The following is a 27,802-nucleotide window of genomic DNA, read 5'->3' as shown; positions in this document are numbered from 1 at the left end:
TTGAATCGAGAGCTATCAATGTGATAAGAATCTGATGAGGCATTATTACAGCCCAAACATCTTTATTGCCAAATCAATTATCTAGACTTCAATGAATAGCCCTTTAAAAGCAACAAGACTTCAGATTTACAACTTGATGTTGGGTTGGATTTTATTCAAATTGAGGATGGCACAAGCAGCTATTGAAAGAACCGATGAGCCAGTATTTGTATAAGTTAATATTGCTCATAATGCTCACAGTTGAAGTAGGAAGACGGTTTACAACCATACAAAAAGTCAGTTTTAAGCAATGTGAAAATTACTCATCTGACCATAGCTAACAAAAAGTTAAAACAAACGAAAGAAATAGAAACTAATTTTAAAGAAAAAAAAGAATTAATCACTATACAGACTAAACAGGAGCCAGTCTAAGTACCATACAAAGCATTGTGCTATACATCCAACAAAGCACCTAGGCAACAAGCTGGTTTCTCTTTGATAAAACTGTAAAAATAGTTTTTTTAGTACCAGTCTTAAAAAGAGTGGTAAGTGGCACATCAATACAAATGATTACTGTTCCAGTACAACATTTATAAGTCAGGAAAACAAGTCTGACAGACACAAAGTGTACCTTGAAAAATGTGTAAGTCTAGAGCAAGTTCATCTTGAAAAAATGTCCTCAGAAGGCACAGACAGAGAAAAATGTAAGCCATGCAAAAGAAAAGAAGATATTTTTTGTGCAAGGAAGCAAAACTCAAGTTTGTGAGAATTACATAATACAGCAGATTTTGATTGTTCCTCCTTTAATGGGATAGTTCAGGAAGTTTGACTTGAGTTCCTGAGTTAAAGGATTATAAGCAGTATTATTTTACCTGTAGTAACTCTGTTAGCATCTTCATTTGGTAAATATCCAGATTAGATGGTTCCTCCAGCTGCAGCTAAGGGCTAGCCTGAGGATGACCAAGACCATAGTGGATTGCAGGGGCTTTAAAATAAAGCCCAACTCAAAAATAATTTATGTCAATAGTATTTTATAAACCTTTAAGCTGTTGTTACATTTGCTTTAAGTGGTTATTTACAGAAAAAAATAATTATTTACACAAACAGAGATAGAAGGATGTGTACCACCAAAAATCGTCCTGTGTGAAACATGCTGGGAAATTATAGCATAGTATGGGTGTGTAAAAATAAATAAAAAAAACAGGCTAATTTAAATCAAAACAAAATATTTTTCTATTGCATTTTTTTGTTGTTTCTATTAGAGATTTAGTCTGAATGGAAATGCTTTACTGTACATATTCTGGTGTCAGTCTATGTTTCACAACGGAAGCTCTGTGGTGGCACACTGGGTCTGAACTCCATTGTCCATGTAAATAATTATATGTTTTTCTTTTTGTTAAAAACAAACAAACAAAAAAACACCCAATGGCAACTGAAGTCTCTACTACAATTTAGCATTATCCTCTGAGACCATCTAATATGGGTTTATACTAAATGTAGACACTCTAGACACCAAGAGACAGCTATTTGCTGCAGGTAAGAAATTAACCATTTGTAAGCTTTTGCCAGAATCTCACCTCAAAAATGTCAACCTATCCACTTAAAGTAACCCTCAATTGCAGTACTAAATACTGTACATGTGTATTAAAACATGTTTTAACCAATTACATTAAATTACAAATGCCTTTTGGCCACACAGGAAGTAAAACATTTAGTTCATTATATTTACAGCAGTTTATTAGTCACACAAAGTAAATCAGGGCTTCATGTAAATGCGTTGTTAGAAGGTGGCAATGAGATTGCTGATCCAAATGGTTTGTAAGTTGATCTCTCTGTGTTTATAGATGCGTCTAAATGGCCTGTTACAGACACCATCAATCACTCAGACGTAGCTACCCCACACATTCATATCAAAACGTTCCTGTGCAACATTGTTTGGGTATATTACTACCAGCTGCAAATCTCTTCCAGCTCAGGCTTCACTTTAGAGTTTAAAGACATTCCTTGGCTACAACTTCTGTCAATCAGTTCAACCCTTCTGAGCCAACTAAGGACGACCGCTCTGATTGACATAGATGCAAAGTTTTTTGGAAGACTATTCTTAAGATAAAAAAAAACATTAAAAAAACCCTTCAGTGTACCTTTCACTGATTTTACAAAGAAACTATTCTCCAGGATGTAGAGTCCAACATTCCAAAGCATTTCATTATTTGTTTCAACTTCCAAAAACATTCCTTCTGTCCTTTCTTTGAGCTTGCTCATTTCTTATTCTTTTCAAAATACATGCTTGTCCAAATTAATGATTACATGCATTCATCATCTCTTGTACACAGGTCAGGCAACATGGCTGCCTTCATGTCTGTCTGGAACAGGGTAACCATCTACTTGCCATCTTTTTTCTTTTTTTAATCTGACATACTGTTTTTCCAAAAATAGACCCTACCAGTCATTTATCGTTCAATAATACCGGAATTACTTTTTGAAGGTAAGACGCATTAGGCTGTTCCAGTATTTATGCCCTTTAGATTAATTCCAGTGCACTCCACTGACTGACTGCGTCAGTTTTAAAAGCAGGTTGGGCTCAGGTTATTCCTGCTTAGAAACTACCAGCTTGTAACATAAAAAAAGTCATAACAATATGAACAGAACAGAGCAGCAGAGTAAGAAAACAGTGCAGACTGAGACCAACAGTCACATTTGCATAACCATCAGTTGTTTAGCATTCGCTCACTGAGAAAAGTCCCTCACAATGTATCGCTGAATATTAGTCCATGGGGAGAAAATGTCCTCAGAACAAACAGCAGAGGGCAAAGCAGGTCCATTTACATAAACCAAGTCCACTCATCTTTGCCGTCCTCCTGTATAGATTCCCAGAACAGATAACTGGCAACCATTTGACATTAGGACTGATGATTTCCATCCCAGCTAGGCGTATGCTAGTTCTTTATCTCCAAAATGGAAGGGTTGTGGTCCAAGATGGACAGAATAACCTTGTCCATATACTGCCGCAGGCATAAATTGATGTCCTCCTGTTCCTTCAGGGCTTCCATCAACTGTGGAGAAACATGAACGTCAAACACATTTTATTATCAATACCATCTAAAATATTACCCAAAGATGTTTACTGGCCAATGGTCTCTTGATTTTATTTGGAAAATCACTTGTGTACCTATGATAGTACCCCTGACCATTATCAGGGGTACTATCATAGGTACACAAGTGTATATTTTTGCACTTTAATACCATAAATAAGGTCTTCTTTCTTAAACAGTCTCTGCTATTGTTGTCGTTCATGCTGTTTACCTCCTTCACCCTACCTGCTCTTGGTTGGTATGCTTGTTTAGTGACCATTTTTGTTTCATGTTAGTCACAATCCGTCTCATGTAATAATGTTACCTATACAACATGCCTGAAATGCGAGTACAGGACCAAAAGAAGAGAACCAAAGGTGTTCCTGACCAAACTACACTCCTGATGCATATCAGCAGATCAAAGTATAAATGCTGTGCATCATTTAGCTAATAGGTTTTTACTGATCTTTGGACTCTGTACAGGTAAATCTCTAATCTTAGAAGACTATTGTTAATGACTCATAAATCAAGCATTAAAACTGTCTCAGATGGTACTTCACTTTGAAATGAAAAATAACTATCATATCTCCAAATAAATCAAATTAAATTATAAAACATCATAAGTTTTTTTTTAGTTTACTGAATAATAAAACCCTAAAGAACTTGCCTTAAGATTACATGAAGTCATTTTAGGATGGGTATGCATTGTTGTTATTGCTATGCAGTTAGAAAATACATAAGATGTAGCCAATGAACCTGTCTACACTAGCTTAATGACTAATGTAACCTTTATCACACTGTCATCCTGTGATATGTCCTAGAAATACATGAGTTCTGACTACAGCATGAGAACAACCTAGAAGAAAGTCAGTAGTTAAAACAATAGAAAATGATGGATGGAAGTTTCACCTGATCTCTGGAGGCGCTGTCTATCTCAGCAGCTAAAGACTGAGCCTTGGTTTGGGTGGCAAACAGGTTCTTGGCTTCATGGAGGCTTAAGCTGAGAATCTGACCATTCAGGTCTTCATTCTGCTCCCTCAGCTTCTGGGTTTCCTAAAAATTTCAAATCATGGTGGGAGGTAAGGGAGAGAAAAACAGGATGAAAAGATAAGCGTGTAGAATAAGCTTTTAAAAGCAGAAACTACTCTATGTTAACACATACACCAAGAACACAACACCTGCTTGCTCATCAGGCTGCAAACACAGCTAATCAGGACATAGCACAGGTTATCTGTGTTAACGGTTTCCCTGCACAGCTTTATGATTTAGTTTGCTTAAAACTGCTGACAGGAAGCCAGTTTGCTGTTCCCTTGTTTTACCTTCAGCCATTAAACAAGGGAGCTGCAGCGCTGACCCCAATCACACTTGGCCGAGATTACTCTACTCCAGTGTTATTAGTTGTTAATCGGGACGTCAAAGGTCACAGAGGCAATTTTACCGTGAGTCCGGGGCAGCGCTGAGCCCCAGACAACACCAGGAGATGGAAGTCAGGGGGAAGAAAGTCCTGGGATGCACATTGCTGGACACACACATACACACATTTACAGAGGTGCACAGTTCAATGTGAGTGTCGGTCTTTCTCATGGATTACAGGAAGGGGGATTATTGGGTTTGATTTGGTACAAAGTTTCAGTCTCTGGCCCATCAGGTGTTTAAAAAGTTAAATCCCTAAATGTTTATTTAAATAAGAAAAAAAAAATTTGGGGGGCGCTTTGGGTTCTTAAAATGCAGAACATTATGTCTCATGAAGAATGAGACATTACAGTCATTACATCAGATTGTCCATCACACTGCTGGACTCTGTTCATTTTTATCTCCACCTTGTTAACTTTTTATGAGTGTGTTTTGTTGGTCATTTCTTTTTCTGCTGCTATTAAATATCTAATTCTCATTACTCAAGGCATATTGTAGTTTTCCATAAAAAAGGAATGAGATAATGAGGCTCTACTGGATCTTTGTGCAGTGTTTTATATCCTTACCAGACCACGTTTTATTATTTTTCCTCAATGGAGATAGAAAATAATAATTAACTTTCTACTTTGAGTTTATTATTAAATCATCAGTTCCAAGTGTCAGCCACTAAAAACATGAAGAAAGAGTAGGAAAATCGATAGACTCTAAAGCCAGTGTTTATGAAGTTATAATGCAATAAAAGAGAATTTAAGCTTGCATACTTCCAGCTGGCAGTTTAGTAACTTTAGATTTTTTTGTGGAGCTGTACAGTGATAACCTGAGATTCTATAAAACACAAGATAATGATCATTATTATAAGATTTTTATAAAGCTAGCATCTGCTAGCCTATGGTTGATGTATTATGTGTGTATAGGGGACTCAGGTTCAGCGGGCCTGACTCAATACTCTATAAAGATATCTGTTTAGAATAAAACAAGATAAACGTATGACCCTCGACGAGGTCCCATTGTTACTTGATGACAGTGATATACGTCTCCTATAAGGTGGAGGCAAGCATCATTATCTGATGTTACTGATTCTGATTCAATATACACAGACACGCTGTGCAAAGGAGCATTTGAGTCTTTCACAGTATCAATAATAAGTTATCTTAAGGACAGATTAATGCTGAAGATCAGGTTATGTCTTAGTCACTAATGTTTGAATATTGTGTCACCTGACCACCAGAAAGAGCTCCGCCTCTTTAACACTGTTGGGACCCTCAGAACTGAACTACACACAGAAAACAAAGAGAATCCCAGAATGCACTACGTTAACCCACTTTCAGTTTGTAGCAGGAGGAATAGTTTTCCAAACCAAACCAATTGGTTTTGTTTGGATATGACTAAATCAATACTTTGGTTTGGTCATATCCTATAGATTTCCAAACTTATATTGGAAACCTATTGGAAATAACAGGTTTCCAACAATTTAAGACTATTGTTAGACAACAACATTCAATATACATATCTGTGCACATCTATATAATAAGCAGAAACACAAAGGTACATTCATTAAAATATACTACTCTCAAATGTAGACTGTGACTTGTATTCTCATAAGAGCCAATACAACACTGTTCAGCCTGACTTAACTCTCTACTCCCAAGTCAAAATATCAGTAATTCATGCAGTGCAGGGCTGCAGTAAAGAAGGGATTTTAAAAGCTGCTAACAGGGGTCATTATGATTTGTTGTCATTCCTGCTGGTAAAACGGAACAGAAATGTACTATTTAACAGAGGAGAAGTGAGGAGTGTGGTCTCTGTAGTCATAAAAGCGCTGCAAGGGCCTTCACTGATTTATGAAAAGTTTGACATTTTACTTCTCTGGGAGCCCAGAAAGCACATTAATTTGGTGGAGAGCTTGCAAAAACACTGAACGGTGTGGAAATTCTCTGTAGAACACGACTACTAATTAAATATTATGATAATGGATAAAATATTTTTTGATGAAGGGAAAACAGAGGGTTTGGATACAGGTACATAAAGTATTCTCATGCTGTAAAATCCCCCAAAAATAATGGTTTGAAAATTTGTCAAAAAAAAAAGCTCATTCCTACACGCCAACACACATCAAGCAGCTGAAGCACTTAGAAATGAAACTGGATTAAAGGATTGTAAAAATGATTTTATCTGCACCTGCTTCAGTCTCTTAACTTCATGCTCGAGCTCCACCTCTCTGCTCCTGCTGTTAAAGTCTGAAAGTCCAGTCGAGGAGCTGCGGCTCCGACCAGGCTTCTCCGCCTCCAGTTTGTACAGCTGCAAATGCTCCAGCTCTCGACGCAGATCCTCTATTAACTACACAACACAGAATTGTCTGAATAACAAAATTATATCATGTTGGAAAGGCTTTTGTTGGCCTTTGAGCTCACAAGATTCTGCAGGAAGAGAAAAACAACACACAACTGATCGATCAGATGCTGAAATTTTAAAGGCTGTTTAGATAATCCTCCTACCTCCTGCATGGCATCTTTTTCTTTCTGGAACTGCTCTCTGTTTTGTTTCAGTTTTTCCATCATTTTCCTGTACAGGTCCATCTCATCCTTCAGCCGCAGACTGGTATCCTCCAGCTTGGCTGTCATCCTTTGCTTCTCCTGGTGATAGACGGACAAAGTTAAAATTTCTTTTTTTAAATTCATAATAAAATTTGGAATGTCTGTTTACATGTGCAATAAAACCTATTTTTAATTTAACATTGTTACATTAGATCATGTAATTAACAACAACAATTAAAAAGTAAACACTACGCCTAAATCCCAGTTCGGTCTAACAGTAAAAGGCAGAATTTGTGTGCAAACAGACACACTGCAAACACAGAAAAATAATTTATTAAATATTAACTAAGCAGTTCTCTACAAGCCATACATCACACTTTCTTAAAACAATCACTCGTCTGTTGTGACAGTGTTTTGACACTAGGTGGCAAGTGCTAAAAATCTAATGGCATTTGTTTTTTATATGGTAGTTTCTAACAAGGAAAAGTAAACTTGGCTCACCTCATCAAGCTTCTCTGTCTGAGATTTGAGTCGAAACATACTAACAGACATCTCAGTGTTCTCCTCTTCCAGATGCTTAATACTGAAAACACAGTTTGGCAAAAATACAGTTTAAAAATGATAAATATGTACAAAATACAAATAAATTGCCTGAAAAATAACCTTAAATACAGTTTTAAAAAGATACTCTTATTCACTCAGTGGTTATTTTTTCTCAGACTGCACAGTACCTCAAGTGAAAACAGGCTCTCTTACGCCAACATTTTGCAATTGTAATACCCAACAAGCATCTTACTGTGTCAAACACACATAGTGGATAGGTGCAGGTGAAAATGTCAGCTTTCTGGATGTTTAAGCTTTTCTTACAAATGGTAGGATAAAGAACACATATCAGATTCTTCATTCCACATAGAATGTACATCCAAGTAGCTGAAGCATGACAATAATAGAAAAACTTTGACGAGAACATTCAGCATAGCTTATTACTGCAGCTTCTCTGAACTGCAGCAAAAACTTTCATTGTATAGGTCCTAACTATAATTATCACTCAATTTTTTCAGACAAAACATCACTTTGGAGAAGGTTTCAAGGTTTCAAATACAATGGTATTATAGTCAAATTTGGTCATCATTTTCTAGGCATGGTATCATGTTTTTGTTACAAGTGAAATTAACTTCAATGCTTTTTCCGGTTTAAGACACATCTGGTTTTGTAACTGAAATAGAAACTGCATGTAAAGTTAATTTCTAACTTTAACATTATATGCAGTTATATAAACTGCATATAAAGTTAATGTCTAACGGTTGCTTTAGTGTGAGAGTGCCTGTGTGTTTCTTACCGGCTGGTCAGTAGCTCTATCTGTGTGTTTTTGTCTCTTTCCATTTTGCTGTAGGTTTCTCTGTGTCTTCTTAACTCCTCCTGGAAATTTTGCTCCGCACGAGTCTCTTGGTCCTTCAGCTGTTCCTCTAGCTCATTTACCCTGGCATGAAGAATTTGTCACAGAATATTACCTTTAAAGTAAAATTTGAATTGAGAGGGGTGTTTTTTTTGTTAAATGCTAAGGTCCACTTCTCATGAGATGAAGACTGATCCACAGTCTCCCTATACTATAAAAAATGGCATGTAAAATTTTATCACCATTTAACAAGAACCGTCTCATTTCCAACTTCAGACCCTGCTATGTGGTAGAATATCACACAACTGGACATCTCATTGAGCTTATCACAATTTATCTAAGTAGATATATGCATCCATCTATCACTGAGTTTAGCCTCCTGAATAATATTACCCCTGCAGCGCTCTTGAAGCATACCTTGGTGGGTGCAGTCACAAGAGATCATACACATCTGTGTGTTTTGAAATGATTACTGTGGTCACGCAGGAGTTGCAATGTCCACACACTCTGAAACTATTTAATTCTTTGGACACTTAAGCCGACTTATTTCTGCTTTTCTATAAATAAATATAAACATAAGCTAAATATGGTTGCAGGACTCTCCGTCTGACACATCCGAACTGCATTCTGACAGAAAAACGTTGCATTCCTCAGTCTCCCAGCAACCACCACAACTGGACCTGGACACAGTTTTCAACTTCTCCCCAGCTACTTCATGACACCTTTAAAGTGATAATCACAGTAGGGTAGCAATGCAATGCACATAACAGCCATGATGCAAAAGTGATACATTATTTGGAATGCTGTCTAGGAGTATGAAGATAATAGCTTGGGCATAAGGTCAGCTACATGAAGGTGCATGTGGGCACCGCAGAACAGACAAAACCACTGCTGTAACCATGGTTCCCCACACACCACCATGACAGTCTCACTTTTGGTTAGACTGTCATGTTTGGTTAGACCGTTCTTAAAACAGTCAGGGAACGCGAGTTCAAACACGAGTGACAGGAGTCCACTGGATCAAAAAAATCTATAAGATTCTTTAACAGAGTCTTCATTTGAAGTGAAGGGTCCTTAAATTACAACTAAAACCTAGAAAACAATAAGTGGACCTTACCTGTGTACAAGTTGTGTGTTCTCCTGCTTCAGTTTGGACTTCAGGTCACTATTCATCAGAATCTCATTCTCGAGTTCAGCTACCTTCTTCTCAAGAAAACTCACCTGGCAGAAACAGGTTCAGTATATTTTGAAAATATACATTCATGATTCAAATATTCAGGAGAATGACTTAAAACAATGTTTTACACAAAAATTAGAAAACTTGTGCAAAAAAAATAAACAATCAAATAAGACACAAATATGAAGCTATTTTTCCCCCAAAAATATGATATGCTGTTTATAATTAACTTAACAACACATACACAATAAACAACTCAGTTCAATTTTCTAATGGGTCCCGGGATCTATCAAAGATGAGGCACTTCACGGGCAAGTTGCCAAACTATCTAAAAAGCCTCCCCTTCCATATATTAAAGACTTGAGATATTCTTGTCCTTCCACTAGGCCATACATCCATAAGCAACATCCTTTCATTTCATTTTCTGGCATTTTAATGCTACATTTCAAGATGCCCAAGCACTACGTGTGCAAATCGCCGGGGGACACAGACGAAACAAATGAACTCTCACCTTCTCGTTGATGTCAATGTCACAGGAGTCGATGCTGTCTCTGAAAAGGTCTTCCGTACTGCCATTGCGGCTGCTGAGGTTGCTGTTCTGGAGCAGCTGCCTGCTCAGACACAAATACATGCACTTAGGGAACATGTAGAAGGCTGGTGAATACTTCAGTATATGCATTTGAGTTCGCCTGGCTGACATTCTGTTGTATGATGTTAACACAACGAAGCCCTTTTAAAAGAGATGGAATAGGTTCTGCTCCATTAGCAAGAGTAATGTAGAGATAGGTGAGAGGAGGAAAGAAAAAGAGAGAAAGAAGAGAGGGAAAACAGACGACAAGGAATAAGAGAATAGATGAAGAGAGCAGTAAAACAGTGGATGTAATCAAACTAGACATGTACAATAAAAAGAACAGGGAGATGGGGCCAAGCCTTATTGAGTACATATATCAGGTCTGACAGGCCATTTTCATTCTGTCACCATAATTCAGTTTGTGTCGCTACAGTTGGGACAATAGCTTCAAGAGAAGACATCTCATGTGCTATTGGTTACCTAGCGGTGGCCAAAAAAGCTCTTGCCCAGAAACCAAAGGCAAGATGGAATATTTCAGAGCCAGGAAACATAAATATATTACAAATATAAGACACAAATAATTGAGGTTAGCTTTTTCACAAATTTTTTAAAGCCTGATAAAATCAAGAACACACTAATAAAATAAGTTCAGAATCATTTCCACCCCATCTTGTCACAACCTGCTGCCAAACTTTTCGCCTCTGTCTGCATGCAAAACTATTGTGTGATTGGTCATAATTTCATGGGCATGTTTCTTTACACAGAAAAGCACTCGGGCAACTATTTTGTGCATTGTGCATCTCGATATCCATTTACCTCCTTGATTATGCTTGTATTTTTGTCTGGAAGCTTAGTTAGTGATTAACTGTTATTAGCAAACACATAAGTGATAAGGAAGCATTGAGTGGCCTTTTTCATCCATTTATTGGTGGCTATGTCAACAAACAGATCAAACACAAGCAGTGTGGAGCATAAAAAGCATAAACACACCACTGACTAACCTTTGGTTCAGACAAACAGCCATACATACTATAGCAATGAACACACAGACAAACATATACGGCAGATTGACCTACCTTCCAAAGGCAGTGCTGGAGATTTTTCGACTGGGACTATAAGATAAGAAAAACAAAAACAAAAAAATAAACATTTTTTAAAATACAAAAAAGTCATACATAATCTGAATAAAAAAGAAGAATTATAATACAGTGGCAGGAAAAACTGATATAAGTAATCTCATTATGCTTTTAGAGCTAAATTAACCTCTTTAGAACTGAGGATAACTGAGATATTTCTCAGTTATCTTCCTTTATGTTTCAGTTACTGTACATCTCTCCTTTATTCTTTCACTTCCATCCCTTCAAATGTAGACTTTTTCCTGTGTCTGATTTATTATTCACAAAATTAATGTAGCATTATCAAGACAGCCATTGTGGATTTCAAAAAGGGGAAAAAAACAACACAAAATAAGGAAGTAGTGACATTAACAACCATTATTCTGCTAATTTAACACTCTCTGATGATTTAAACGAGTTTATCAACTGTCAGTCTGTGCATTACTGCTTTCAGGTCAACAGTACAGATAAAATAAGTGACCATGGATTATATTTCCATAAATAGCTACCCTGTAAACAATGGCTGTTGAGGTAAGCACCAGAGAGACAGCTTTACAGAATAATCAATTAGTCTGTGTGTGTTTATGTACACGTGCAACAGCTGCTCTTTGAACACCTTTGTGACAATATGGCATCACTTTTATTATATTATGGTAAAGAAGCACTCAAACCAAACAGTGGAAATACGAGAGGAAGATAATTGGACATAGAAAAACCTGTAGAGTGCCTAAAATAGCTGGCAGCATCTGTTCCTGTTGACTTGGTGATATTAAGGTGGATGTTTGTTGTCATGCATGATCAAATTATTGTGTTTTATACACCACTGTCACTCTTCCAAATGGCAAAGAAAAACATCAAGATATTTCATAAAATATCAGTAATATCTGTCAGGGCGGCCTGACAGTAAAACTGCCAGTTAATTACATACATTTAAAAACTTTTATATAAGCTTCAGAAGAATCTTTGATAATATTAGAAAGCAAACAGCATCACGAAAACCAAGGAACACAGCAGACAGGTGAGGGAGAAAGCTGTGGGGGCGTTTAGAGCAGAATCAGATTATAAAACAATATCACAGCCTTTCGACATCTCAAAGAGCACCGTTTGAAAATGAAAAGTGGATGGCCCAACTGGAAACCTACCAGGACACAGCTGTCAATCAAAACTGAGAGAATGAGCAGTGAAATTTTTATCCAGAGAAGCAGTCAAGAGGGCCATGGTAGCTCTTTGTGAAAGCTGCAAGAAGACCACACTTCTCTTTGTTTTTCCATATCAAACACACATTTTTTTAATGATTACACTATTTTTTTAAAGTACTCAATACATTTGTACAGAACTACAACTACGATTTCCAACAATTTGGACCTGATAGTCTGCTGAATTAATTTGAGGTCAAAAAAAGCCCTCCTGGTTCCAGAGGTTAGTAATGCAACCTACTGTGTGTTACCTGTGAGCCCTGAGGTTTTTGAGCCGAGCCTCCAGGTCATTGAGCAGGTTGACCTTCTTGCTGCACTGGGAGCAGTAGACGTCCATGAGCTCGCCGGCGTACTGGTGACGTACCTTCCGAGGGGTCTGACCCGCACTGCAAACACAAACACAAAAACTATTGATTTTTCTGCAAAATCTAATTCAGGTGTTTTAACAAGTTAAAGGCATAACAATGAACGAGTGACAAGAAAATAAATGAGACTGACACAAGGAAGGATCTGTGTCTTTTTGGTTGTGTTTTTCTGGTGAAAACATGGTCCCCATTTTGAAATTTAATCCCAGTTCTGCAGTCTTTTGTCTGATTGGTATGTATGGAACGAGTGTGGAGTTGTACTGCCAGTCAATCAACTAAGAGGATTAGTCCTATTAACCATATTGATGAATATTAACACTGCCTGCAGGGCCTCAACTCCTGTTCCTCAGTCAAAACTCAGAAAGTATAACTCCAGTGCATATCCTGGAGATCAACAGCCTGCAGATTAAAATCTGCAAAAAAATTAATGGAGTTCAAGACCCAGAAACAAAACAGCACTTTATATTTTGCCTCATCACAAATTAGCCTTTGTAAACTACACAACACACAAAAACAAAAGAGGGGGCAAGTTACTGTGGCAACTTGGTGATCATGTTAAATATGGCTTTTGTTGGAAAAAAACACAAAGGGGTCGCATATTGATAATATTGATTTGTGAAGCAGTTTTCAAAAATTATTTTCTACACTTATTGTTTTTGTTTTTTATTTTCCCTCACCCTCTCAGCCCCGCCTTTTTCTTTGCACTTTTTACCACTATTATCCTTTGATGAATTGATGAATTATGCAAACAGGTGAAAAGGGAATATCATAATTAGACTAAAAGCCATTATGCCTCAGCAGACTGCAATATAAGAATGATCTCAAAATTAAAATCAAAACATATGACTAAACGTTTTCTTATTCAGGCCTCCATTACCTTGAGGGTACAGATGAGCCGAGGTCGGAGTAACCGTTAGTCCGAGTCTCGTCGTCTGGAGAGGGGCTGCTGGGAGTGTATTCTGGTTCCTCCCCTTCACCGTAGTCCTCAAATTGCTCTTCGTTCAATGAGGCGGAAGAACGTGTGGAAAGGTCGGAGGTTATAGAGATATTAGCCTGAGCACACCTGACAGAGGCAAAAAACATGAATGTTACCCTCTGATTACATAGCTAGCATGCCAATAAGAGAAGGCCAAAAGACAATGTCTATTACAGACAAGTAAAAACTGAAACAAAGCTTGTCAGAACAAACCAGAAGTTTCAATGAATCACTCAGACATTTCCCAGAATGACGACTACAGTGACATTACAGGAGATAAGACAAAGGTTAAAAAGGCTCTAACTGTGCTTACTTGTCCCCAGAGAAATAGAGCTCTCCCAGTGTGTCTTCCTTGTCCAAGTGTCTGGTGAGACCCTCTGGAGAGTCAGACCCCTGGGAGCTTTCCACAGCACTGTCTCTGTCTGACTCCCTCTCTTTGCCCTCTTCTGTTACCCCCTCCTCCGACTCCTCCAACTCGTCAGGGAACAACTGGCACTCGGGGACGGGGTCAGGAGAGGTCCGAGAGCACATGATGACCGGGAGGACCTGCTCCTCCTCGCCAGCCTGGAGAGAAATGAGAAAAAGGTAAAAATAGAGACATTCGCAGACTGAATATTATGTTGCAGTAGTTCTGGTAAGGCACTGTTGGGGTTATTCTGGGACAGTTGAATGCTAGAAGGTAGATTCCCAACATTCCTCCACTGATTAGTTATTCACTAACACAGCAGGTCCTTAAAGATATAGGATGGTAAGGACATTGGGTCAGAAGTCCCACTTTGTCTTATTTGTGTCACGTAAACTTGCCAAAATCTGATCTAATGCATCAGTGGACATCAGTCATCTCTGCATATAAAACCGTTAAAAGCCTCACTGAGCGTAGGGTTCATGATGGCAGAAGCTGCAATAGAAAGTAGAGGAAATAGATACATGAAAGTTGATGAATCTGATGGACAGGAATGAAGGTTATTACTCAGAAAATGAGTAGAACATCAGAAACAAAAAGCAGGTTGTGTGTGTATAAGGAAATGGGCTGTGAAGAAAACATTTATCTATCTGACCTTAGGTTATATTATACACTGATAAAAAACTGATCAAGATTGATGAGTTTATCTTTCAATTTTACATAAGTATGAGTTTCCAACTAAAAAAAAAAGCTTTGGTTAAACAGTTCCAATTAAAAAATGCAAACTAACTGAACTGCAGACAGATATTTCTACAGATGGGTGGATAGACAAACAGATGGAAATATTGATCAATTTGTTTATGGAAGAAAGGATCAATGAACAAAATGATAAATGTATGAATAGATGAATGGATGGTCAGGCTGCTGAATTACTGGACAGATGAGATGAACAGATACATGAAGAGAGAGACAACCAGATAGACAAGCTGATAGACGGACAGATGAATAAATGGCTTTGAGACTAATGAGTGAATGGATAGAGATAAAACGGTTGGTTGGACATATAAATAAACTGACTGACAAATGAAAGGCTGGACAGATTAACTAATAAATAGACATAATGACACATTGTTGGAGAATGAATTGATGAATAATGGACACAAAGGTGAGAAGGCTGAAGTTGGAAGGACCAGACTGACAAATATAACATTAAACAATGAAATGGAAAACAACGTAAGGTACATATTCCATCCCCAAAGTATTTTTAATTAAAAATCAACAGAAAAAACCCCCACTTAAATAATGTGAAGTCAGAACTCTGAAATAGTCATTTGAAGCATTTGTTTAGCTTAGAGCTGTGTGCAGTCTCATGCCATTACCAAGCAACTCAAACAGTCCCTGTAGAGCATTTTACATGCAACCGTCAGTGGTTGAACACAAATGGGGGCTGTGCTCTGTAACAAAGGGCTGGCCAGGGCTCTGAGTGTGAGTCACAGTGAACACAACAAAAAAAGAAGAAAAGTCTTTTACCGTGCCTTCCCTGTAGCTGAGAAGGACACACACTGTGTGATGAGGTAAAGAAGAAACCAGAGAACTGAACACAGACTTCAATGATGTCAGAAATGTTCAAGTTTAACAACATGTGCTGCATATACTACTGTAAGCACCAACATTAGTTCTGGTAATAATTTTAATGCATTAGATGGTATAGAGCAAACTTTAGTTTCCCACTAAATTCTAGATCTAAATCACAAATATTATTCTATGAATAATTAATCTGATCACGTAAAGCCTTTGAAATAATAGATAAACAAACATGCAGCAGAAGAGTTGCGCCAAAGCATGCAGATGATTCACATGCAGAGCTCAGAATCTTCTGACTGCAAGAACTAAGCGTACATAATTAGAACTGTTGATCATCTGGAGCCAATCTGGTTTCGACCTGAATTTGAGTCAGTCCTGCTGTTTTATATCAAATCACTATCTCACAGTTGTTCCAGGATCCTGGCTTACCTTATCTTATGGTCATTTTTATGACTAACTTTATCTGGATCACACTCCCCATTCATGTCGGAAGCTTTCAGCTGATCGCTGAGGTGTGCAGAACATGCATTAATATGATCTAGTAGGGACTGCAACTTTGCTCAAGCATACTATATTAAAGTGTTACAGCAGCCAATTAAAATTTTAAAGTAAACTGAAATTGATGGTTTGTGACATATGCATACATGTGCACTCTCCAAGCAGCACTGGGTCGGACTTATGAAAAAGCAAAGCAAATGTACATTCAGTATGTGTTTTGACAGCCTGACGCTTCAACTGCCACCACGAGTCTACAAGATGCTTCAAGTTGTTTAATATCCTTGAGCAGAAACACAGCTATCCACAGAGGCTTCACCTCTGTTACCATCTGCGCAGATTACTGTTGACCTCTGATCACACTGGAGCTGATTGGTGGCTTAGTTTTTAGAGCATTTTTCAATTCGGATTTCATTTAGGATTTTATGATTTTTGATTTTATGAATATCAGAAATTCTTCCAGCTAAGCAACTTGTTATTATCTGCACTTCTCCAATCAGCTTAAATCAAAGTAACGTTCTTCTGAAAAATGTCTGGAATTAATTATTCTACTCAGATTTTCAAAGTGACTGCTGTTCTTAAAAAAAGGGATACCTGTTTGATACTTGATACCGTCACCAGTCAATTATCATGGTAGGAATATAATTTCTAATAAAAACAGTCAATGAGCTGGTCAGAGATTTTGGGCTGCAGTTATTTTGAAGATAATTCTGTAAAGAATTTTGTTGAACAAATGCATCTAAACATAAGTACTCTCCACTGAATGTTTGGTTCAGTGCATGCATTTCCTTCTCCATTTACTCTATAAAAATAATGTTCTCTGTTGCTGCTGAGTCTGACCTAGTTAAAATACAAACTATCATTTCTATCCAACACTTCTTCCTGGTCCCCCAAGTGAGCTTAATACCACAGGAAAAAAAGATATAAAGACATTCAAGTTGCCTTTATTTTAATTCTACCTGCACAGTTATTGAATATATTTTATATGTACTGTAGATGTACTTGATTAAATTCTAACTCAATTCAAACTCAAAAATACTTTATTGATCCCCGAGGAAAATTTAATTATAAATTAGATTATACATTTATAAGACTGACATTTTTCAGGCATAATATCAGTAATTTTCAGTCTGTCTCAAAACATTCGAGCTAGTTTCTTCACTTGCCATGATCTATTAAATGCCTCCTGATACATGCCACATGTGTTATGAAACATGTAGAACTATTATTCAAGTGACAGCGGGGTCAAACACCTCTAGAGGTTTCCTTTTTGCACAGATGTTTTAGATGAGAAACATAATTTAAAATAAACAACAAAGCAAAAAGGAAAGAAGAAGGTCAGCTTACTGGGAGGGAGGATATGCAAAAACGTGCATTATTCACATCAGCGTAGTGACAGAAAAAGACTGAAAAGGACACAAAAACAATGTTCAGGGGACGGTTGTCAAAAAAAAAGTTCAAGACCCAGGACATGTGAAATATTGACAACAAGCTCAGTTTGTTTTTCTGGTTTGTTTTCAGTTGTGAATAAGTTAAATAATGTAAAAACATGAATGTTTGGCTGCCAATGAAACCCTGCAAAGCTCATCCTGAAACTTATCTTGTTGAGTCATGAAATTTTTATGCCTCAACAGTTGAGCAACATTCTGGAGGATTAGAGCAATGAAAACACTGACCTGTAGATGCTGTTGTACAGCTGCTACTACAGGGTTAGTTAACAGGTAGGTCAGCAAAACAGAGTTTTCTCAAAACAAGTGGATATGGCTGTTTAGCAGAGATACAGGCAAGTGTCAATAAATGGCAGTTAGACAGACTGGGTTCACTAACTGCAACTTTTTAGTAACAGGGTTTTACAGGGAATATTTTGCAACAGCTGCGGACAGTGTTGCAAGTCATCACTATACATAACCGTCTTCACCACAGTTACGCTGTGTGTAAAACAACAACAACAAAAATAATGAAAAAAACAAAGGTTGTGCTTTCATTTGTATAATCCAATTCAGTTTAATTCCTGATCTGAACCAAATCAACCCTGATTTGAGACAAATCAACAGAAAATGCATAATTGTACAGTTACAGAAAAACAATATTTGGTTTTCATATTAGTTTCACTAACAAAAATATGAAAAGCCTGCCATCTACATATAATCCCATCAACTCTAAAATGCCAAAGTAAAATCTAACACAACCAAATTAAGAAGTGGTCTAATAAATAGAGCCCACCTGTGTGTAATTTAATCTCAGTAAAAATTCAGCTGTCCTGTAAATGTGTCAGAGGTTTGTTAGAGAATATTAGTAACCAGACAACACAGCAGACAGGCCAGGAAGAAATGTTTGGAAAAGCTTAAACCAGGGTTAGATTACACACCATTATGCCAAGTTTCAACATCCCACTGAGCAATGTTCAATCTATCACCTGAAAACATTGCTTGGCACACCTTGAAACCTACAAAGATGTGGCCTTAAACTCGAAGGCCAAGCAAGAACAGCATTAATCAAAGAAGCATCAAATAGCTGCAGAGATTCACAGCCCACGTGGGAGAATCTGTTAACTAAAGCCAAGCACCTCAAAAATCCATTTTTGAAAGACTGGCAAGAAGACAGACAGTTGAAAGAAAACATAAAACGTAGGAGACACAGCAAACATGTGGTGCTCTGGTCAAACGACAACTTCTTGGTCTGCAATGCAACAGGGTATGGAAATCCAACATTGAACATGAGCCTGAACACACTATCCCCACAGTGGAAGTCGGTGTTGAAAGAAAGAAAAACTTTAAACTAGGGTGTTGGTTCACCTTACCAAAGGAACTCAATCCAAAACAACTGTCTGACAATCCAATAGTGCATTGGTTCAAAGGATGTTTATTTCATCATGACTCAGTCAAACTCTGCAGAAAAACGTAAAAAGTAACGTTCACAGAAACCCTTCATCCAATCTGAATGAGCTTAATTTTGTAAAGAAAAATGGGCATTGCAACTTCTAGATCCACAAAGATGGTAGAAAAATACCTCAAAGAACCTGTAGCTCTAATCACAGCAAAGGTTTGTTCTACCTCAGGCTTTTTCAGTTTTGAGTGGAAAAAACTGAACACCAAGTTAGTGAATGTTACAAAGCAAAATGTGAAACGGTTCAAAGGGTATGAATCCACTTGCAGGTTTGCATGTACCTCGCACAAGCTCTTCTTCTAAATTACAAACAACGTAAAGAGAGCATCATGAGACGTTTACTGGCTTCCTGACAAAATTAGGGGGCTTAGAAACCTGTTGAGCTGCAAACATTGATGGTGTGGCATCAATAGGATAAATACAAAGAGAAGGAAACTGAAGCAAAACCAGGAACCAGATCAATGAAACAGAACCGGTGGTAATCCTTTTTTTTTTTCTTGTTTTTTTTAATAAACCATAAATCTGTTTTGGTGATGAAACTTTTCTTGGAATTTTGGCAGCAGATAAGAAGAGAAGCAAATAAAGATGACAGCTGATTGATAGTGATTGCAGCTCAACAGAATGATAAAGCGTTTTTCAAGCAGGAATTCTACTTTTGTGCTTGAACCTTTTGTATGTTTACTTTGGTTCAGAGTGAGTAACCAAGAAACAATTGCTCCAGAAAGGACTTCAAGTTAAATTTTAGTAAACCTTTGTTCTTTCTTATCTGTTCCTCAACCAATGCTGCTTATGTTCTGGTACAGGAACACATGCTTCCAGGAACCATCCCTTTGTAATTAACAGATAAAATACCATGCACATTTTTGAACAGGCTGGACTCATCTTTTTTTCCACTGCTTTCCATGTGCCTTTAAAGGATAACCCCCAAAAGTCTGATATGCTATAAAATACTATAGCTATTAGATCCTAGATCATCTTGTGGTAACAAGGTCAACAGTACAATCTTCTATCGGCCTAATTAGAATGGTTCAATAGCAACTAAAAGTGTGATTTTGACATTTTTTCTTCAAAACTGTGATCTTTTTTGCGATTAACCCACATGAACCTCGGCTTTTTTCTCTCTCTTCCTCCATCAGAATGTTCCAACTTCACTTTGTGAGGTTCAGCATCTCAAAAACTAAAAATACACATCAGGTGTAGGAAGTGAGGGCAATAAAAAACCTTCCAGCCATCAATGACATGCAGAATTTCCCTGCATGTCAAAGTCACATGACTTTGAGACACTGTAAGTCTACAGGAAGGAGAGATTTCCAGGGAAAGCTGCAGCAGCCGTAAAAATCATACGCTACCAGGAAAAGCTTTAGCTGCTATTTGAATGGAGGTATTTGCTTCATGTGAAGTCAGTGCAGCCATCACTGTACTGTGGTGGTTTCACACCAAAATATTTAGCCAATCTCCCAAGGGGTCAAAGGTATAATTATGGCCCTTTAGTTCTCAGAAAGGATATTTGCCTTGAGTTTCAGATGAGATTAGATGTAGTTTAAAGTAAAGAACCCTCCAGTATTGCCTATTTATGCATCTCATACTGTAAAACACACAATTTATTCCCCAGCTAAGCCGGAGTGATTTTATTTTTAGCGATATAAAAAAGCTCTGTGGTAATGAGCATCACACATCTGAGACTCCACATAACGCTCATGCAACAAATGTTATACAAGTGCTCGTCAAATGTTGCAGCAATGACCACACTGCAACTTTACTTAATTAAATGTTGAGCTATGCAGATGTCCTGTCTGCACTAATGAAGATTCTGTAAAGTCATCATGCTGACCAAATGGAACAAATAGCACCGACAGCAGACTGACTTATTTTCTTTGGCTCTGATTGAAGTTTCATCCCAACATGTTCCAGATGGCCAATACGCGTAGATGACAGGCCCACTTGAAACTAATGCTAAATATGCTAAGGTAAAAAGCAAGACTAGACAAACTGTGACTGGAATTGTAAAGTTTGTTACAGCAAATAAAAGGATGTGAAAGTAAGTCTATGATTCCAACTTGGGCTAATATTTTAAACATAAGTTGCTAGAAACTGGACACAAAATCAGCAAAGGCATTTTTGCAGCACAGCAATCAAAGCATAAAACAATATGAGGGATTCAAGACAAACTCAAACAGGAAAACTAATCATTATTTGTAATATTTAACTAATATTTCAAGTTAGATATTAAAAGAAATGTTTGTGTCTCCTTCACTTAAACTACCCGTTTTGATCTGTTGATATGCTTTGATAAAAGCTCACATGCGCACGTCTGCTTGGAGTGACACAGGTTAATTACTGAAGGCTACCCAAGTTAATTTTACTATTCAATCAGCAAAGAAAAGTATTTTTCAAGCCAAACAACAAATTTAACGCATATGGCATCTGTTGTTAAATATACAGACACAAAAGTTGCTTCTGCTCACACCAGTTCAGTCTATGCTGAGTGCTGAGGATCAATATCATTTTAGAGCTGAACAACTCAATAACTTTAATATACTGTATATCACAGTATATATATATATATATATATATATATATATATATATATATATATATATATATATATATATATATATATGTAGCATCCATATTGAGTCTATATCAATAGAATCTCTGTTTTCTTTTCTAGAAAAGAAAACAATAACACAAAACTTTCCAGACCATAACTGCAACTTTGAGATTTCACTTATATGTTTATTAAGAATGTTATGCATATTGAACATTTGCAGTTTTTCTGTTACTCATAAATAACTTAAAAGCAGGGGGAAAAAACAGCAAAGTACAAGATTCAACCATTTTGTTTTAGGTTGATTTACACCAGATCTCTCATAAATAAGAGGTTTTGCTTTTCACCGGAGATACTGAAGTCTCTGAAGATGTTCAAAGAGCTGAGATCTGTTCTGAAAGCTGCCCTCAGAGAAGATTTCTGGAACATCTTTGTGGCATGTTTTCTGAGTATGTCTAGATTAAAAGGAATTATTTAGCTTGCAGAGCTTTTAAAGGCGTTTTTCCTGTTGCCTACCAGTTGCGCAAGTAGTTGGGATGGTAACTAGTCATTTTGTCATCCGGTCAAATGAACAGAGTGGTTAGCAAGAAAAACAGAAAGGACTTAACAAAGGATGAGAGCAACATCTCAGTGAAACATCAATGAATGGGAAAATAAACTTGCATAGGTTTATACTCACTGTGCTGGTGCTTTGAATTAGTCTGAGTCAGCAGGAAAAGGATTGAGCAGGAAAAAGAGACTGAAAAGGGTAGGATAAAAGAGAGAAAAGATGGAGGGATTGAGGAAACGACGGATTGATAGCAGCAGTATCTCCCTGCTTGTGTTTGTCAGGCAGAGTAGAGAGACGAGGTATTTCTCTGCAGAGGCGTTTCCTGCATCTCTCCCTCTTTGTTCGTTTATCCCCTCTTCTTTGCCATTCTTCTAAGCTCCTGAATTGCTGCCACAACAAAACTAACTTAAAAGGTGCAGCGTTTAACTTCTGCTTTGATACTCAGTGTTAAATCTGACTGCCTCAAAGTCCTGGATCCTGTCAGATGATAATAAGACGCGCCGGGACAGAGAAGCCTGTTAGGCTTTTCTGAACATTTAAACCCACTTTAAATCCAAAATCTACACAAGTGATTTATTTTTCCAAGTAAATATGCAAGCCATTTACACATTCCACTGTGTTTCTAAGTATTTAGTCACATGTTTAAATGACAAGCAAGCCTATAAGAGAAACTGAATAAGCTACAGTAAAAAAATTAAACACTCAAGTTCAAATCAAATGAACAAATAGTGTTTTGTGGGCCTTCAATTGGTATATAGAATAATCACATTAATATTTCTGTCATATTAATATCGAGTTAATTACATAAGATTCATTGCATAGTCTTACCCTGAAAAAAGTTTGAAAAATGCAGTTTTTACAATTATCCAGTAGATAAAAAAATCCCAGTTTTTGGTGTATTGTATAATCACAATTATTGGTTCCCCTTAGCAATTCCTTTGAAATTAAAGCAACTCAAACATTTTATAAATGTATACTTTTTTAAGTTGATATACTAAGACTAACTGTATTCACATGCTTTAGTTGGATGAGACTTGGACTAACACTCCAGGTTGGTTTGGCATGAAACAAAAAATCAATGTGTGGAAAAGCACTTCATGCCCAGTACTGGGTATGGTGGAGGATCTGTGATGCTGTGGGCATGTTTGTCATCCAAGAGCCCTTTGAATCTTCCATGGCCTTTTGAAATAACAGGACATGCCAATATAAAAGCATGAGGAACCGTACCACAAAACCGAAAATGGGTCAGCATTGAAATGCAAACGGCTGCCATGTTTGGTAAAAGGCAATTAAGCAAAACACTAACATAAGGGAATATAGCTATGACGCTGGTGATTTTGATTAAAGCTTCTACCTTTTAACCACAGGTATATACCCCACTTTTTAATTTAAAGATTGGAATTTTCTGGTATTTTAAATATAAGATTACACAACAGCATTTAAAGATGAATTTCTTTGAAGCCTTTCTTTCCACATCTACAACCGTCATTGTACCTCGACAATTATCTCCACTCTAGTTTTCCTAGACAGGCTGATACAGGACAGCTTGTGTTTTTGTGCATCTATCTCCCTTTGGATCCATATTATAATGCTCCTCTGCAAGGCAACGCTCTTCCTACGCACGAGCACACCAACACATTACACAAACGGGAAATAATGACTCATATTTCACTACCATCATGCCAAATACTAAGAAACTTCAATTCCAGCAAACGTCCGACATGACAACCGAACAGAAATGCACGACTAGGAAAATTGAGAGAACTTTTTTTTTTTTTTACATTCTGACTGAATGGTACATTACAGTAAGAGACCATGTGTACATCTGTTTCAGGAAGAGCAGCCAGGTAGCTGCTTAGATTACCAGGAATGCTGCAATGGACAAAGGGACAATGCAGGGAGGGACTGCTGAGGCCCAATGAAGGCTGAGTGGCGGTATTGTCAACGAAACCCAGTTCAGTTACAAGTGTGAAACCCCCAGCATGGGGAAGACTACGGACCACATTTAATGTTTCACTTTTGACTTGACTTAATGAGAAGGAAATGACTTCACCATCAGGTTGATGACAAAACTACAACAGTTAAAGTCAACAAACATGTTTGAATCCCAACGTTAGCTGATGTACCAGAGTGTACGTACATGCACGTTCTGATCTGCTTATAGTGTAGTTGCGTTAAACAAGGAGAACTTGAAATACATCCTCCTGATGAGTGATTTAAGTGTCACTGATGTATTGTTTGCTGTGTGTTTGTTAATGAGTGAAATCCAATGCCGAGGCTTGATTCCTGAATGCATGACTGGACATGTGAACAACATTCAGCTCTGTACTGCTTGTCTCAGTACCGACTGAATTTGTATTCCATCCGTCAAGACAGCTGAAAGGTGTTGTCTCTTTTTGTGTCATCACAGCTTTTAACAAACTGCGTTGACACTCTCTTGGGGGGGTGTCAAGCAGCACCCCACACCCTCACACCTCCGGTCTTCATTGATTGGAAGAATTTAGGAGGGTTGGACTATGTAGGTTTGGCAGACTCAGCAGACAGTGAAGCACTTGTCATTTTTCAGCTGTTACCTGTGAACTAAGAGAACAGCATGAACGTCTGCCGTTGTTCCCCATAAACTCAAAGTCAAAACCAATAGCTGTGTTAGTGGCTAGCAGTCCTCTGTTTAGTCTACAGATTGTAGTTTCTTTTTCCTCAATTCCAACATGTTAGAAACTAATGCACACTTTGTATTTGAGTCTTTGTTTTGCTTTGCTTACTGCAGATTAACCTCCCTCCACTCAGTACATCTTAGCACCGACTTAATCTAGTTATTCTGGTCCTTGTGGAACTACTGTACACTAACAAAGAAAACAGACTCTGCAGCAGTCCTGTTTAGGAAGACAAAATCAAATTATTTTCAAATCAATCACAGTAAGGAAGCATAGGAAATATATTTTGAAGGAAAGATGTCCGGGACAGTTTCAAGCCTGAAACAATCACCAGCAAATCTGCTCTGGTGAGGGAGTCCAATCCCATTATGTAATGTCCAGTCACAGACCTGCTGTATTCAAAATGATGGCGCTGTCTGACGTAACAGGTTGCTATTAACAATACAAATAAAGCTCGGCTTCACATATGAAAGGAAAACGTTTAAATGTTGTTGAAGAGAGAATAATATGTTGCTTTTACTGTTACTTATTCACATGATTTACTTTTTTTTTTTTTTTTTTACAGCAAGTAGTCTGAATTTTCTGTACAATCAACCAAATTTAATCAGATACACATTTTCAGCTTATTTGTTTTGCGGTTTTGTTGTTAGTTATTATAAAACATACCCTCCAAAACACACGCTTCCACACAAAACACACACACAGGGCCACTGATAACATCACATAAGGCATGGGGAAACTTTTGAGAGTCCTGTTAAAGATGTCAAATTGTACTTTTCTTGTTATTTGTTCATATTCTCATATTTTTAATCAAAGTTCTACTTCAAAATGTAAGCTTGCAATAGCCAGAACACCGGAAATGTGGCAATAACAAACATTTAAAAGGGATTTCAGGATTAAGAACACTTGAATGATTAACTTAAGATCTTTGGAATGATTTCAAATCAAGTAAATATAAAAACTATACAATCAGGTCATTCCTTAGATGATTTTCAGATACTAACAATGTTTTCTGCACGACTTCAGCACCACGTGATATTCTGATGATCCCCAGACAGAGTCTTATAATTAGCCAAGTCGCACAAAAACATTTACTCAAATGCCAAATATGCAAAGAAACAAATGAGGTAAAATCCAAACGGGAACATTAATAGGTTCAACAATTGTTTTCACTGTCACCGTGTGCTTCACCATCCACCATGGATGGAATTCATGAGAGTCAAATTGACGAAGACACAAAGTTGAAATACTAAAATTCATCTTAAATACCACACTGTCCATATTAAAGCCTATCAATTGTTACTGCTCCGACATTATGGCTTTTGGGCACCCTGTGATCTAATTTAAGCTAGATACATAAACCAAAGCAGAAATGCCAGGGTTTTACCGTTCGGTGCACTTGTTAAAATCTCTGCGCTTTGGCAAAACCCCACAGAACAAATCTCGAACGTCCTGACCAATCAGAGTTTTCATCATTAGTGGACAATTGTGGGTGACAAAATACACGACAGAGCAATATCTTTAACAAGACATGATATGGTCAGAGCTACTTCTTTGCAATTAGACTTTCAATACCTCTGACCGTCCAGCCACAAATAAATTTAACACATGAAAATATAAATGCAAAATTATATTTGAGGTCTGATATGCTATCCTTTCAGTATGAGCTTAGTAACAGCATTAATGCATCATTGGGATACTCTTACGGATGGACAAGTGGATGCATCTAAAAACGCTAAAATACATTTGAAAATAAATGCCAAAGGTTTTAAACCAGTGTGTCATATTAAGACGAAATGCATGGAATCCAAACTCACTACAAAAGCTCATTTATGTGCAGCATGATGTTTATAAAGTCAACAAACCTGTTATCCCATTTCCTCTCTAATCTTTCCTCCACAAATAATCTACCTGGATATGAAGTCCCAGACCTCTCACATTTCTTTCACTCACTTCTCATTATTTCCTGTTCTTCCCAGCAACCCTGATTTCCAATTAATCCCATTACCATCAGCAAAGATGTTGGACCACCAAATGAAACAGAACTGGGAAGGAAAAGAGAAAACCACAAGACTACAGAGAAAGAAGACACTGATGAAAAGTGAGTGGACTAAAGAGACATGTTAACAGAGGGATGAAACCCCAACAGCTGAGAAAGAAGGAGTGGCAGGCTGTGGGGCAGGGTCAACAATGTTTAACAACCACATTCAGACACAAACCGGGGCCACAATGGACCCACTGCTCCCCTTTAACTCCCCCAGCAACACAAGCAGTCACTGCTTTGGTCGTGTTTCCTCTAAAACTCCCTCTAATGACCTGATTCTATGTTTTGTTCTCATTCTGTCAAGTAATATTTCATCACCCCCACATTTCAGCAGGCTGGGTGCATTCAGGTCTCTTACCCCGTCAACTACGAAGGGGAGCCCATGTTCAGCAGTCTCCCTCTTTCCACCGACCAAACCCTCATCCACTGAAGTCATCCACCCGCCCTGCTCTCAGGGGCCAAGTCCGCGGAGTCTCCTCGCACTCTCTCTCTCGACACACACAGGTGTTCCCTTCAAAAGCAAGTGGAGAGGAAAGCCGTCGGAATAGTCCACAGAGTGAGTCCCCGGTAGTGGTTCAGTCCTGGGAGAGGCAGAGGAGGGTGCAGGATGTAAAGCACTGCACCGGCTGCCTGGCTTTCTTTCCTGCACCGACACAAAGTGCAACTGCCTTTCTCTTTCTCTCTCTCTCTCTCTCTCTTTCTCTCTCTCTCTCTCTCTCTCTCTCTCTCTCTCTCTCACACACACACACACATTAAACACACACTCTGCACCTATCACCCTCACACACTTCCTCTCGGTCGCTGACTGGCTCGCCGGCTTACTTGCATTCACACAGTGAGAGAGC

General features: G+C 37.8%; 1 protein-coding gene across 2 annotated transcripts; it reads right to left on the bottom strand.

The window, feature by feature from the left end:
- Positions 1-133: 133 nt before the first annotated feature.
- rab11fip4 (RAB11 family interacting protein 4) lies at positions 134-27,802 on the bottom strand. 2 transcript variants are annotated; one of them, XM_023334036.1, is made up of 14 exons: positions 27,316-27,802; positions 14,107-14,357; positions 13,695-13,880; positions 12,704-12,838; positions 11,218-11,253; positions 10,082-10,181; positions 9,511-9,614; positions 8,337-8,477; positions 7,499-7,580; positions 6,959-7,096; positions 6,642-6,800; positions 4,489-4,569; positions 3,960-4,103; positions 134-3,032 (listed from the first exon to the last, which is right to left on the bottom strand). In XM_023334036.1, exons 1-14 carry the CDS (start codon positions 27,391-27,393, stop codon positions 2,916-2,918), a joined length of 1,752 nt encoding a protein of 583 aa, XP_023189804.1. In that variant the 5' UTR covers positions 27,394-27,802; the 3' UTR covers positions 134-2,915. The 2 variants fall into 2 exon arrangements, with proteins under 2 accessions (XP_023189804.1, XP_005809124.1); XM_005809067.3 differs by lacking the exon at positions 4,489-4,569 and having other exon boundaries at positions 27,316-27,801.

This window comes from Xiphophorus maculatus, chromosome 5 (assembly GCF_002775205.1).
Source record: "Xiphophorus maculatus strain JP 163 A chromosome 5, X_maculatus-5.0-male, whole genome shotgun sequence".
NCBI classification, from domain to species: domain Eukaryota; kingdom Metazoa; phylum Chordata; class Actinopteri; order Cyprinodontiformes; family Poeciliidae; genus Xiphophorus; species Xiphophorus maculatus.
The sequence above is the reverse complement of the archived record's forward strand: the minus strand, read 5'-3'. Positions and strand labels throughout refer to the sequence as shown.